General features: G+C 44.3%; 2 protein-coding genes across 9 annotated transcripts in view; one reads left to right on the top strand and one right to left on the bottom strand.

Moving 5' to 3' along the window:
- The window catches only part of FBXO33 (F-box protein 33), a 106236-nt gene that overhangs the window by 39417 nt on the left and 51116 nt on the right, over positions 1–15703 (top strand). The window lies entirely within an intron of this gene.
- The window catches only part of MIA2 (MIA SH3 domain ER export factor 2), a 68952-nt gene that overhangs the window by 1187 nt on the left and 52062 nt on the right, over positions 1–15703 (bottom strand). For all 7 annotated transcript variants that reach the window (XM_006117716.4, XM_006117718.4, XM_006117719.4 and 4 more), the window contains 6 exons: positions 13326–13408; positions 11851–11979; positions 9518–9676; positions 6132–6263; positions 2604–2680; positions 1934–2162 (listed from right to left, as the gene is read on the bottom strand). In XM_006117716.4, coding sequence (XP_006117778.3) covers positions 1934–2162; positions 2604–2680; positions 6132–6263; positions 9518–9676; positions 11851–11979; positions 13326–13408 — 809 coding nt within the window. The remainder of the gene's footprint in view (positions 1–1933; positions 2163–2603; positions 2681–6131; positions 6264–9517; positions 9677–11850; positions 11980–13325; positions 13409–15703) is intronic.

The raw sequence follows: 15703 nt of genomic DNA on the forward strand, positions 1-15703 counted from the left end.
ATTCCACAACCTCCCTAGACACTTTATTTCAGTGGAAGTTTTTTCTATTGTCCAACCTAAACCTCCCTTGCTACAATTTAAGTCTATTGCTTTATCAGAGGTCAGGGAGAATTTACTTTTTTTCCTCCTCCTAATAATCTTAGGTACTTGAAAGCTGTTACTTTTCCCAGACTAAACAAAAACCAATTCCATTTTTCCTCATAGGTCATGTTTTCTAGCCCTTAAGTTGTTGTTCATTGGATTTTTGTCCGTATCTTTCCTAAAACGTGGCACTCACAACTGGACACAATACTCCACTGGTGGCTAGCAGCCGAATAAGTGTAGAGTGAATTGTTATGGAAGATTTACTGTTTCATTTACATTGGTTTGAATAGCTGGCATGCGATTCAGTTCACTTTGCTGGGTAATAGCTTGTTATTGGAAAAGAGGAAGATGTTTTTAAAAGTGAAAAGCTAGCCTAAGTATATAAACCTATATGTCTGCTAGCAAGCAATGATGGGCTAGGCTAGAGAATCTGGCCTACCTTCCTTGACAGACTTACTATTTAAGTTTCAGAAAGATAGCCCTGTTAGTCTGCAACTTTAAAAACAACTTTTCAAAAACAAGTAGCCCTATGGCACTTTTATTTTTGATAGCCTAAAGCAGGGGAATACAATCATTTTTCACAGGGGGTACTTCAAGAATTTGGAAAGTGATCAAGGTCCATACTTTTCCATAATATTAATGGAGGAGGTACAGGGTCTGGGACAGAGATTGGGTGCAGAAGGAAGCTTGGAGTAAGGGAGGAAGCTTGGGTGAAGGAGACAGTTGTGACCTGGACACTGGACTAGGGCGTGCAGGGGATTAAGTTGGTTTGGGGTGCCAGGCAGCCTCTGGCCAGGGAACTTACCAGCCAGCAGTCCATTTCTGAATCTGCCTGCCTGTCTGCTGTGTCCAGGCTGCAGCCACCTGCGTTGTGAATAACTAGGAGCCCCCTGCTCTTAAGACAGCTCCCATTGGCCAGTTTCTAGCCAGAAATTGGCCAATGGGATTGTGCTGGAGACAGAAGCAGCTCCTAAAGCTTCCCATCTCCCCTCCAGGCTCAGTTTTTAAAGTGAAACCGCCCTTTCACTTGCAGCCTGCTCTAAGGGCACACCTACACAGGAAGGCTAAAGTTGAAATACCTTGTTTCGGCTTTTGGCACAGTCTACACAGCAGCAAGTCTAAACACACTTCTTTCAACTTCCCTTACTACTTGTGAAATGTGGGTTACAGGAGTTGGAGTAAGAAATCCTCTAGCTTGACATTATTTTGAAATTAAGTCAAAATAACAGCGTGTAGTGTAGACATAGGCTTTGTTATTTTGAAATAACGCTGCGGTGTAGACATAGCCTAAGGTACCACAGGACTAGTACTTTTCTAAAAGTTGTTTTTAGACTTACTACATAACTGTAAAATCACTTAAGATTTTTAGGGATTTATAGTATAAGGGTTAACTGATAACCCCAGGCTCATCAGTTAACCTTCGTAGTTACATGCACTTATCTTCCCACATGCTCGCTCTCCCCTTCCCCCTTTCCCCCTGCACTACTGCTTCTGTATCAGAGGCAGCAGTGGATGGCGATAGAGAAGGGGGGAAGAGCCAGTTTTTACATGCATGTTACCATCCCCATTATGTAGTATATTGTACAAGCACAATGGGATAGTTTAATGAAACTTAAGTCTTAACTGTAACTTTATGAAAAATTTTCTACTTTAGAAGAAATCACATCCTTCATATTCACTTGATTTGGAAGAGTAAAAGGATGTACAGAACAAGAAAGAATGTACTAATGCTAAAATAGGTCTTCCTGTCATTACTGTACTTCTCTCTGAGGAATATAGTTTACACACATACAACATGGGAGGGGAGGTTTGTGAGTTCAGAAAATAAATGCAAACAGAAGTTACATACTTGTCAATGGAGGACATGGTACACCAGCAAAATCCCTTGGAAAATATTCACGAGGTCCATACATGCCTGGAGGAGGAGGGGGGAAAGGAGGCCCTCTTCTTATAAAAGCTCCTCTGGGATCCACTGGCAGCAGAGGGGCTCTTACTGGAGGGAGAGGCGGGGGAACAAACCCTGCTCCAATTGCTTCACTTTCAGACACAAGTGACTGATCAGACACATTTAGGAAATTCTGTAGCAAAAATCAGAAATGGATAAATTCACTTTCTGAAAGAGGTCCATGCCAGAACTGAGCTAGGAAAACCTGGGTTCACTTCCTGCCTTTATCAGGCCTCCTGCATAATCCTGATATTATTGTACTTCACACATCAGAATGAATGCAGCTGGGAAAAGTGTGTGTACAAGCTGCCAGCCTTATCACTGTATATTGTATCCCCTTCATATCCTGTGTCTTTTTAGGTTTTCAGATGGTTAGTCAGTCTGGGACAGCAATTGTGCTGTCTTATATACACATAGCACCCACAAAATTATAGTAGGTATGTGTATATATAACACACACACGATAGTCAGCAGTTTTGTTCTGATTTTATCTAGTACATAAATATAAAACAGTCTGATTAAAATATCCTTCTACAAAAAGCTATAGAAAATTTAATTCTTTTTGATTACTTACACTAAAATTGGGATGGTTTTTAGTTTCATTTCCACTTGGCTCTGTCCTTGAACTGTTCTCTGGAGATGCTTGCCCATCTGAGTTGAAAAGTAACAAGTAAATTAGCACTGATAATTTTTCCCAACACTTCTTCCTAGAGCAAGATAATTTACTGCAAAAACAACAAAAAAAAAAAAAACTTACAGGGACACTGCAGATACTGTGAAATATATACCTCTTGCCTAGCAGCTGTATATGTGCTAAGAGGCAATTAAGGATCATGTATTGGGTCTGGCCAATCCCATATTCAGTTAGGAAGAGGATACCATGTCATGTTAGCACTACAATTTTTTATTTGGCCAATAGCAACTTGTAACTGAGAAATACAATATCCACAAGAAAAAAGTTCTAACATTAATGATTCCCCTTATGTGCGAACAAACAAAACGAAAAAAATTGGAGAGGAAGCTGCCCAATGGGAATCTGATAAATTGTATTGTAACAGAATGTATCCCTTCATAAATTAAAAACAAAAACCAAATAGATGGGGAATTTGTTTCATAGAACACTAGACCAGTCCCCTGCTCTCACGGCAAGACCAAGCATCATCTAGATCAGCGGTGCTCAACCTTTTTTTATTTGCAACCCCAAGCCGGGAAAATTTTTGTTGAGCCAAAATAAAAAAATCACAGCCCCTTTAAATTAGTGCTGGTCCACTCCCCCCACCACACGTAAGTCTGTGTCTGTCTAACCTGCTCTTAAATATCTCCAGTGATGGAGATTCCATAACTCCCCTAGGCAATTTATTCCAGTGTTTAACCACCTTGGGTATGTCTACACTACCCTCCTAGTTCGAACTAGCAGGGTAATGTAGGCATACCGCACTTGCAAATGAAGCCCGGGATTTGAATTTCCCGAGCTTCATTTGCATGAAGCCAGCAGTTCGAACCCCGGGCCGCGCGGCTACACGTGGCACGGAGTAGCTAGTTCGGATTCAGCTAGTTCGGATGAGGAAGCCTAATCTGAACTAGGTACTCCGTGCCGCATGTAGCCGCGCGGCACGGGGTTTGAACTGCCGGCATTTAAAAATGGCGCCGGCCAGCTTCATGCAAATGAAGCCCAGGAAATTCAAATCCCGGGCTTCATTTGCAAGTGCGGTATGCCTACATTACCCTCCTAGTTTGAATTAGGAGGGTAGTGTAGACATACCCCTTGATAGGCAGGAAGTTTTTCCTGATGTCCAACCTAAACTTCTCTTGCTATAATTGAAGCCCATTGCTTCTTGTCCTCTCCTCAGAAGCCAATGAGAACAATTTTTCTCCCTCCTCCTTGTAATACCCTTTTAGATACTTGGAAACTGCTATCATGTCCCTTCTCAGTCTTCTCTTTTCTAAACTAAAGAAGTCCAGTTCTTTCAGTCTTCCCTCATAGATCACGTTTGCTAGACCTTTAATCATTTTTGTTGCTCTTTTCTAATTTCTCCACATCTTTCTTGAAATGTGGTACCCAGAATGGACACACTACTCAAATTAAGGCCTAATCAGTGCAGTTCCCACATAAGGGGGATCATTCATGTTGTAGAGTAGAAGAATGACTTCTCATGTCTTGTCCACAACACTCCTATTAAGGCACCCCAGAGTCATGTTTGCTTTTTTTGAAACTGTGTCACACTGTGTCACGTTTAACTTGTTGTCCACTATGACTCCTAACTCCCTTTCAGCAATACTCCTTCCTAGACAATCACTTCCCATTCTGTATATGTGAAACTGATTGTTCCTCCCTAAGTGGAGCGCTTTGCATTTGTCCTTATTAAACTTCATCCTGTTAACCTCAGACCACTTCTGGACAAACTAGAGATCATTTTGAATTTTGACTCTATTCACCAAAGCACTTGCAACCCCTCCCAGCATGATATCATCTGCAAACTTAATAAGCATACTCTCTGCCATCATCTAAATCATTGATGAAGATATTGAACAGACTGGCCCCAAAGCGGACCCCTGCAAAACTCCACTTGTTATGCCCTTCCAGGATGATTTGTGAACCATTAATACAGCTGGTCCCCGAGTTGCAAACGGTCGACTTAACAACCGTTCGCAGTTATAACCAAAGCTGTCGTAAATGGCAGACCCTGAGTTACGAACGCGATGCGTACTTACAAACAGCATGCTTGCATGTAACTCAGTGGGGTCTGACTTACGAATGAACCAAGTTACGACCAATTGCTTGGTCCGTAATCGGTTCATAAGTCAGAGAGAGGCTGTAACTACTCTGAGAATGGTTATCCAGCCAATGATGCCACCTGCCTTATAGTAGCCCCATCTAGGTTGTATTTCCCTAATTTATTGATAAGGTGGTCATGCAAGACTGTCTTAAATGCCTTACTAAAGTCTGAATATACCATGTCCACCAGGATTTGAACAATCCGGCTTTAGCTTCACCTTTTATATGAACGAAAAAGCATTGAAAAGAAATACCTGAGCCAAGACAGTTATTTATGCCACCAAGCAGGTAACACTGAACTTCTATTTGTACTTTGATTTATTTCTTCCATAGCACAGAGAAGATTTTTTCACTAGGATTATCAAGGCCCTTTTCAAAGTCTCAAATATAGGTCTGCTTTAAGAGAGTTGTGGATCATTTATTTGGTGTAGTAATACGTTCTACTGAGGTGTGATTTCTGAAGTGCACTAACTGCTCTGTGGAAACAGTCCTTGAACATAGCACCCAGCTGAAACTGTACTACATTAAAGCACCTTAGGGAATTGTTACAGAGCACCAGCAGTGTGGTGTTTAAGCTTGACAGCCCAAACTGCAGTTCAAGCCATAACCCCAAAGTAAAGTCTATAGTTATTTTTAGTGCACTAGTGCAAACCCCATTACCATAAAACTGGATCTAGGCTGAGAGGCTCACCTAAACTGCAGCACAGGCATACCCCTGTGTGGTCCTCATTTTCTGGATGTTCAACTTGAAACATTCAAGCCCTTGATTTACAAGAGTACTAAGCACTCACAGTTGTAACTGGATCAGTTGGGCCCTTGCTTAGAACACATACAGGGCTATAAAATGGTAAGTACAGTACTCAAAAAAAAATCAAGCCCTCTAAAGGTGTCAGTTTGGCACCAAAAGTTAATGGATACTTGATGGTATCATCCCATCTAGGTTAAACTCTATGGTACCTCACAAGACTGGCATGGGAACATTTATCAGTCCCATAGCAAAAACCCAGGAGGAAAGGATTAATGCTGCATTCAGTACAGGGTTTCAATGGTGGAAACAGGTATAGGACCACACACTGAATGAATTCCAGGAAAATACTGAATAGCTACCATTCAGTAAGCACAATCCATCCTGTGGATTAGACTGCTAAGCTCATGATAGGGAAAGAAGCATTGGGGGGTAACAAATGCTGAAAGAAGTTTCTGAACTGAAAAACCTTATGTTATAGATTTGGGCCCTGGTAAATAAAGTTTATCTAGCACCATACTACTATGGAACTAGGAAAAACGTTCAGTCACATAATGGCAGCAAATTAAAGTAACTCCTACCTGCTTTATCAAAAGACGGTGTGTTGTACCTTCGTAGTTCTGCTGGTCCAGAAAGTCTTCCTGAATTTGGAGAATTAGAATAAAATCTTTCTTGTCGTCGTGGGGGGAAAGCTGGATCATTATATGGCTGACCTAATATTCAATTAATCACAAAAAAGAGGCAATGTATTTAATGAAGAGTTTCAACTTATTTTAGTTAAGTTATGTGTCTAAGAAATTCAAATCGAAACAAGCAATCTTACAAAATATCCAAAATTAGATATAATATAGGGAAAGGTCTTAAAATAAATGAAGGCAAGTCTCTAGTGGGGCATCCTTACTACTTGCACTTCTAGTAAATAAAACGCCAAATTCTACCACAGAAACTGATTTAAAATAAGATCACATAAGCTATGTCTAGACTGGCAAGTTTTTCCGCAAAATCATCTGCTTTTGCAGAAAAACTTGCCAGCTATCTACACTGGCCGCTTGAATTTCCACAAAAGCGCTGATGATCTCATGTAAGATTGTCAGTGCTTTTGCGGAAATACTATGCTGCTCCTGTTCGGGCAAAAGTCTTTTTCCGAAAAACTTTTGCGCAAAAGGGCCAGTGTAGACAGCAGAGATTTGTTTTCCGCAAAAAAGCCCCAATTCCGAAAATGGCGAGCGGGGCTTTTTTGCAGAAAAGCGTCCTGCCAATCTAGACGCGCTTTTCCGAAAATGCTTTTAATGGAAAACTTTTCCGTTAAAAGCATTTCTGGAAAATCATGCCAGTGTAGACGTAGCCATACTGTATATGTAAGCAGCAGTTAATACCAGAAAAATTCTACTACAGGTTGAACTTCTCTGTTTTGGTACCCTCATGACCTGACCAGTCCCAAGCCAGGGAATTTTCCAGACTATGGGAGGTCAATTTTGTCTAGCAGCATTACCAACACTTCTACTGCTTATTGTGCTGTTAGAGGACATTTCAGGGTAAATTACAGCTAAATAACACCACAGAACACAAAACCAGGACTGGTGACTGTAAAAAACTTTAGGGGACCATGGGAAATTTAACCACACCCATGAAGAGTGGACATCAGGCTAACTAAAGTAATTCTGGATCATGGATGTTTCCGAACCAGAGACTTTTGGACAAGTGAGGTTCAACTGGTATGCAAATTGAAACCAACAGGTCCAATGCGGTAGCTGAGCTACATGCTAGATCGGGGCCCAAGTTAAGAATAATTACCATATATTCTAAAATATGCTGAGAGTTCAATATAAACGAAGTTTGATTTTTTTTCAAGACTACATTAACATGTACCATAGCAAGACATTTTAGAAGAACTGTCCTACTTTATTACAATCTGGAATACTTATATTCATTCATCTCATGTTCTAAAAGGTGACCTGAAACCAGACTTCTTTTAAAATTCAACTTGTGTTCTTTATTATTCGATTATGTATATAGAAGACTTAAAAAGGATGTGTCCCCCTCACATTTCCCAGGCTTACATTGTAATTTAAGACTTATTAGGATTGGCAAGTTAGGTTGTCCTTGGTTTTGTATAAGAATACAGGGGAGAGCAAGAACATTTACTGTGAGCTTTAACAATTGGGGGGGGGGGGGGGGGGAGACACACTATGTTTTTACAAGGATACAGGATTTTACAACATGTTTTTTTTTAAAACAAACAAAAAAAATCTCCTAATACAGCCATATAACTTATGATTTCACCATTTGTTCAGTGACCACAGTATCTTTTAGTCTAGACCAGTGGTTCTCAAACTTTACAGCACCACGCTCCCTTTTTGATTTTTGAAAAACCCTCCCCCCCAGCAACAAAACTTGAGGAAGGGGAAAGAAGGAACTGACCGAAAAACAAAATAGCAGCAAAATTTGGGAGGGGGAGGGGGCTGGGTCACCTCACCCCCCCCCCCCCCCCCCCCCCAATTTGGGAACCCATAGTCTAGACCCGTGTTCACCAACCCGTCGATCGCGATCAACTGGTCGATCGCGAGACGTTTGGGCAACCCCACCCCTCATTCCCCCCACCCCCGAGAAGCCCCACTACCTACCTCTAGTGTAGTGCCGGCTTCCCGCGGGGCGGGCAGAAGTCCTGTCTGAAGCCCGCATCACTTCCGGGGGTTCCGGAAGTGTGCGGGCTGCTACCCTCCCACTGCTCTGTTGCGTTCTGGGGGAGAGGGCTTCACCCCAGAGGAGGAGTGCAGCGGCTTCCCTGCGCCGCCAGCGCCAGAGGTGTGAGTTGAGCGCAGGGGTTTCCCTGTGCTGCGGGAGCGGGGGTTGGCCCCAGGGTTTGGCCGCGCCGTGGGAGGGAGGTTTGGCCCTGGGGTAGGTGCCCGCAGGGTCTGGCCATGCTGCAGGAGGGGGTTGGCCACGCTGTGCTGGGGGGGGGGGGGGGGGGGGAAGAGGCAGGCGCACACGGGGGTTTTCCCTGCACCGCGGGGTCGGGCCCGGAGGAGGCATGTCCTGGCTTCCCTTGGGGCGGGGGGGGGGGGGGGGGGAGAATCCTGGGAGGAGGCAGATACAGGGGACTCTGCTGCCACTGGCACCCAGTCCCCACTCCCCAGACCCCAGTCCCCTAACTCCAGCTACAGAACTCTGTCCCCATTCCCGTCCCCACTCCTGTCCCCATTCCCGTCCCCATTCCCGTCCCCACTCCTGTCCCCACTCCCTGAACTCTGTCCTCTGCCCTCCCAGCACCCTGTTCCCTCTCCCCCGCCCCCATCCGCAGAACTGTCCCCACAAAATGTATAATTATAAATGCTTATTTTAGATTTAAATAGCATGAATAAAAAACAGACCATTTATTTCATAACTATAAACACGTGATTAATTTTAAATATAGCATAATTTAAAAATAAACTGTTTATCAGTGTGTAAGTAAGGGCTGGGGATAGCAAGTGATGGACAGGAGGAGAATAGAGAGGGCAGGGCTTCAAGGAAGGGGCGGGGCAGTAGATCTTTGCCTGTTCTGAGATTTAAAAAGTGATCTTCGGTGTAAAAAGGTTGGAGACCACTGGTCTAGACAGAGTTTGAATTTCTAATGCCTAGCCTAGAATGAGCCTCTAAAAAAATACTTGCATTTAATTTTACCCCCAAATGCTTAGTTATACATTTTATATACACAGTCCTATGCTTGGTGCATCATAGAGCCATGTATCTCAGAAGAGGAGCTCAAGGAGAAATCTGAATTCCTCCTGGTACTCACCAGTGCACAAGGGAAATGAACCTACAATCATACCCTTTCACATGTTGCATATTCTCCCTTGTGCATGAAAAGCAGAGCTACATATCACGAAGTATAATTTTTTTTTAATGTAACTAATAGCTGAACACCGTTTCGAATATTCTCAAATACATTTTTACAAATATCTGGTGGCCCAACATATTTAGTTACCTGGTGGAGGATGAATTATCCTACAATCTCTGTCCCATGGAGGGGATAGAGACCCAGTGTCTGAAGGTGCTCTGTGGGGATCAGATAACCTATCAGAGCTCAATTCCCCTCTTTCATTAGCTGCTTCATACATAGCAGGATTCCCTGCTCCTCTTGATCCTTATTAAAGAAATAAGATATTATGAAAATGTTAAAATAAACTGATGTTACAACAATCTTTATTAGCAGTCTAAATTCTAATAATAATAATAATAATGAGTAGAAAGGCCTTAAATATTTATCAGGTGAATTGTCATGACTCACCATAATTCTGCAACAGTTTAATTATGTTTACTGAAAGTATTTACTCTTTAAGCAAAAATTTTAAATAAAAACTTAATTCCTTAAAAGTTGGATCTACAATATATTCAGATTCCTCTTATAAGACTCTAAAAGGTTACCAGGTAAGCATTAGGCTTATCAGAATGCTTATAGATAATCATTTAAATTGACCGTGTCTTAATCCAACAGATTACCAACCATGCTAGGTTGGTGGGACCTCAGGCCCATGTCTGTACTGAAGCAGCCCAGACAGGCTGATGGAATCCTGCCCATGGCCACACCGGAGAGGCCCCAGCCCTAATCATAGGGGGCAGGCAGGCTTGGAGCACTCCCCACCCTGCCTGGCAAGTTGGATACCTGCTCCACAGAGGAAGCAGGACTGCAGCCCTGACAGAACCCCAGCCCCAACTAGGAGTAAGCGACTAGTCAACTATCCGATAAGCATATGCATATCGGATAGTTGACTAGCGACTCGAATAATTGCTTCATCCCCCCTTTGCTGCCTCTATAAAAGAGAGGCAGCAAAGGGTGGGTACAGGAACTAGTGCTGGGGGGGATTCAGCTTAAAAGCCGGTTCCCTCACAGTACCATCTCTGTGGGAGGCAGGGGAGGCACAGGCATAGCGGGGACCAGGCACAAGCAGGGCTCTTTAAATGTATTAAGAATCTAGCACCTTGTTTCTTAAACTGTGTTCCACGGAACACTAACAGGCGTGCTGTAGCCGTTTGAAAGAAAAAAAACAACAACCAGTAGCGAGAGCTGCTGAGACACAGCGGGTGGTGTGAAGAGGTAAGCAAGTGGTGATGCGGCTAAAAATGAGGCGGGGGCTACCTGCGTTCCTCCTCCTGTGCTTCCACATGAAGGGCGGAAGAGGCGAGCAAGTGATGATGCTGCAGGAAATGAGGCGGGGCTACCCGCATTCCTCACGTGCTTCTGCGCCCAGCTTGCAACTGCCTGGGAAAGCTCTGCGCCTCGGTTGCGCCCCTTGCCAGAGGGGAGGAGCGTTGCAGGGCCAGTAGAAGGGCCGGCTCTGATTGGCGGTCTCCACTGCTGGTCTGGGGATCCTGCCTGCTAGGGGAGAGAACCTAACGCTGCCACCCCGACGGGGTCTTTACACCACTATTTTTAGCCCTCGCATGTTACCCAGGACAGCTGAGGGGGGCCAGCACCTTCCACCCTCTTGCACAGACAAGGCCCTTCCCTTCAGTATTCTGTGTCAAAAATAACAGAGCCGGGGCTAGAACTATTGAAAGACAAAACATTAAGCAGTAAGGACATTAAGCACTGTGAATTGGGGGGCAGGGTAAGGCCCTCAGTGTCCCTAATGCTGGCGTGGTTGCTATGGCTGCTGTCAGTCAGCTGCTTGACATTAACCCATGCTTGATAAGGTATTGAATTTATAATTTCCACCAATATGAGTAAAGAGAATAAATTACATTTCCCTATAAAAAAGGCAGAAGTTTAGAAGGCTTCATAGAGCAGTGAGCAAATATTGTTGTCAGTAAAAGTGTTGTCTGGTGTTTCAAGGGGCAAGCTTCTTCCCCTTCTCCCCCCAAAAAATCTTTAGTGTTCCTCATTTAAAAAAAAAATTGTTTGGTGTTCCTCGATCTTAAAAAGTTTAAGAAACACTGACTTAGCTGCTCTTAATACATTTAAAAAGCACAGAGGGAGGAGGGGGAAAACTAGGTGCAAGCCAGGACACCTCATTCCTCAGGCCAGGTCCACACTCTTAATTCATTTAAGAGGCAGAGTGGGGCCAGGAGCTAACCCCACTGCAGCTCTGCAGTTTCCCCTCCCCCATCAACTAAGCAACGGAAATTCCATTGACTAGTCAATTAGCTGATTAAACACCATTTAACATCCCTAGCCCCAGCTTCCCTGCACCAGATTCCAATGGTTAACCAATTAAACAGTGTAATTTAACAGTTTATGGATTATACAGATACATCCCTGCAATTAACAGAGGAGAATGAAATTCAGAATAGAGATGTTTTGAAATTCAAGAACTGTACCTCTTCCTCCACCACCTGGAAGCATAGGTGAAAGTCTTAAAGGACCCTCCAGTAAGGTTGGTGGGGACAGAAAAGCTCTTGTTTCAGATGAAGGACGGCTCATTGGTGAGGGTCCATATGGTGAATGCTCTGGAACAGTTAAAATATTCAGTATTAAATCCAAATCTTGGGTCACAAATTAAATTAATTTGGTAGTTATGTGTTCTAGAATGAAAATACCATATGTCATGCTTTCAGTCTAATCAAAGGCATTTGAGAAGTCTTTTTTAAAGATTAACTACCCAGTAGAAAAATGTTTAAGCAATCTAAATTGTATATAGCAAAATGCAGGACAATGTAGCACTTTAAAGACTAACAAGATGGTTTATTAGATGATGAGCTTTCGTGGGCCAGACCCACTTCCTCACATCAAATAGTGGAAGAAAGTAGTCACAACCATATATACCAAAGGATACAATTAAAAAAATGAACACATATGAAAAGGACAAATCACATTGCAGAACAGGAGGGGGATGCGGGGGGGGGGGGAGGAAGGAAGGTAAGTGTCTGTGAATTGATGATATTAGAGGTGGGGAGAGTGGGATGTTTGTGAGTTAATGGTATTAGAGGTGATAATTGGGGAAACTATCTTGGTAATGGGTGAGATGACTGAACAAACATTTGAACTATCTCACCCATTACCAAGATAGTTTCCCCAATTATCACCTCTAATACCATTAACTCACAAACATCCCACTCTCCCCACCTCTAATATCATCAATTCACAGACACTTACCTTCCTTCCTTCCCTCCCCCCCCGCCCCCCCCCCCCCCCCCCCCCCGGCATTCCCCTCCTGTTCTGCAATGTGATGTGTCCTTTTCATATGTGTTCATTTTTTTAATTGTATCCTTTGGTATATATGGTTGTGACTACTTTCTTCCACTATTTGATCTGAGGAAGTGGGTCTGGCCCACAAAAGCTCATCATCTAATAAACCATCTTGTTAGTCTTTAAAGTGCTACATTGTCCTGCATTTTGCTTCAGCTACCCCAGACTAACACGGCTACATTTCTATCACTATTCTAAATTGTATATACTCTGTGTAAGCTTTTTAAAAAAAAAAATCAGTGATATTTGCATGCACACACAGATTACAGCTGGTCCCCGAGTTGCGAACGGTCGACTTACGACCATTCGCAGTTACGACCAAAAATGTCGTAAATGGCGGACCCCAAGTTATGAATGCGATCCGTGCTTATGAACAGCACGGTCGCATGTAACTCAATGGGGTCCAACTTACGAACAAATCAAGTTACGACCAATTGCTTGGTTCGAAACCGGTTCGTAAGTCGGAGAGAGGCTGTATTGCTATGCTTATGAAGTCATGAATATGATGTTTTGGAGGGAAAAAAACACCATAACGCCACCTCCAAATGACACCAGAAGTATTTTACAAGCTGAAGAAATGAGTTAAAAAGAAAACTCTTCACTATACCTCTGCCAAATGATCTAACTGGGACATCAAGAGCATAAGGATCTTTTTCTAAAAGGTCAAATTTAAATTCCATTTCAGTTAATCTGTAAATATGGAAAGAACAAAAAAAGTCTTATTAACTTACAAAATATACCAGTTTCCTAGAAATCCATCATTCTCCACTAACATCTCTATTGTAATAGAAAATTAACCTAGAATTCCATTTCCTAAGTGGTATCAAATATATTACATTAGCTAGTTAAATAAAGGATAATTGTCAAACAAAAAACAATTTATCAATTTAAGTATTCCTCAAAATATACAACTACTTTTATACTGATATACAGGCAGTCCCCGACTTACGCGGATCCGACTTATGTCGGATCCGCACTTACGAACGGAGCTTTCTCGCCCCGGAAGTCGGGGCGAGAAAGCCCCGTTCGTAAGCTGCTCCGGTGCCCCTGGTCTGCTGGAGACCGTCTCCAGCAGACCAGGGGCACCGGGCGGGTTCCCGCGCTTCTGAGGCTTTGCCAGAGCAAAGCCTCAGAAGCGCGGGAACCGCTGCTGCTGCCCCTTGAGACCGGGTGCCTGTGGTCTGCTGGGGACGGTCCCCAGCAGACCACAGGCACCCGGACTGAAGCCGCAGCCACGGGGGGTCCCGCGCCTCTGAGGCTTTGCCAGAGCAAAGCCTCAGAGGCGCGGGGAACTGCGGCTCCAGTCTGGGTGCCTGTGGTCTGCTGGGGACGGTCCCCAGCAGACCACAGGCACCCTGACTGAAGCCGCAGCCGCGGGGGGGTCCCGCGCCTCTGAGGCTTTGCCAGAGCAAAGCCTCCAAGGCGCGGGGAACCGCCGCTGCTGCCGCTTTGACTGAAGCGGCAGCAGCGGCGGTTCCCCGCGCCTCTGAGGCTTTGCTCTGGCAAAGCCTCAGAGGCGCGGGACCCCCCGCGGCTGCGGCTTCAGTCCGGGTGCCTGTGGTCTGCTGGGGGCCGTCCCCAGCAGACCACAGGCACCCAGACTGAAGCCGCAGCCGTGGCGGGGTCCCTCGCCTCTGAGGCTTTGCCAGAGCAAAGCCTCAGAGGCGCGGCACCCCGCTGCGCTGCGGCTCTGCTCCCCGTGTCCCTGGTCTGCTGGGGGGGGGCGCAGCTAGTGTGCTCCCCCCCCCCAGCAGACCAGGCTTTTGTTTTGGACTCTGGGGCAGAGCAGCTGGGGCGCTGCCGATTGGTCCTGCAGCGCCCGTGGGCACTACTGGACCAACCCGGCAGCACCCCAGCTGCTCTGCCCCAGGTCCTGATTCAGCCGCTGCTGGTCAGTTTCAGCAGCGGCTGAATCAGGACGTCTGGGGCAGAGCAGATGGGGTGCTGCTGGGTTGGTCCAGTAGCACCCCAGCTGCTCTGCCCCAGGCGTCCCCAAGTCAGCTTCTGCTGAAACTGACCAGCGCTGACTACAGGAAGCCCCAGGCAGAGTTGCTCTGCCCCGGGCTTCCTGGAATCAGCTGCTGATCAGTTTCAGCAGCAGCTGACTTGGGGACGCCTGGGGTTCTTAAGTTGATTCTGTATGTAAGTCAGAACTGGCGGTCAGTTTCAGCAGTGTCTGAATCTGGACGCCAGTTCCGACTTACATACAGATTCAACTTAAGAACAAACCTACAGTCCCTATCTTGTACGTAACCCGGGGACTGCCTGTACTAAAAGGTAAACACTGTAATTCATATTAAAAATAGAACAAATGTTATAAGCCCGATCACATTATCCTCATTCACTTACTGTAAAACCTCATTTCAAGTATTTTTCAATGGTCTATTAAGTAAACAATACTCAATTTTAAAAATACAAAAACATTCAGTAATCAGCATTCCTGGTTACTACAGGAGGTCATTTAATAAATTCCTGGTACCTTTTCTCCTAAAATAGGTATTTAATTCCATATTTTTAACCAGATCTTACATTCACAAACTGTAATTCTCATAAAATGTCAACTGTCCCCTTCATTCATTACCAAAACAGAGCAATATTTTATCTAGCAATACCTATGCCAAGATGGATTAATGTTCTTTTTACCATTTTAACTGTGGAAAGGAGACTGAAGATGTACCATGCTACTAACAGTGTACAACCTGATTGTTGCTAGCACAATTTTACTGTAGTCAGGTGTGACTAAGAGATCACTCCTGCTCAGTCTAGACTCTCATCCCATTTCTACAAGTATCAGTCACTCATTTCCACCGTCCATCCATCATCACAGAACATTATTAAGACATGAAAGAACAACAGCACAAACTCATGCCCTCCTACAAACCTGTAGACTCCTTAGTTAAGGTGTTAAAGTGAAAATACATGAATGACCATGACACAATTAAGTACGCGCAATCTGAAACAATTTACCTACAGTCATTTGTAGCT

The sequence above is a fragment of the Pelodiscus sinensis genome, chromosome 4 (genome assembly GCF_049634645.1).
Source record: "Pelodiscus sinensis isolate JC-2024 chromosome 4, ASM4963464v1, whole genome shotgun sequence".
Lineage (NCBI taxonomy): Eukaryota > Metazoa > Chordata > Testudines > Trionychidae > Pelodiscus > Pelodiscus sinensis.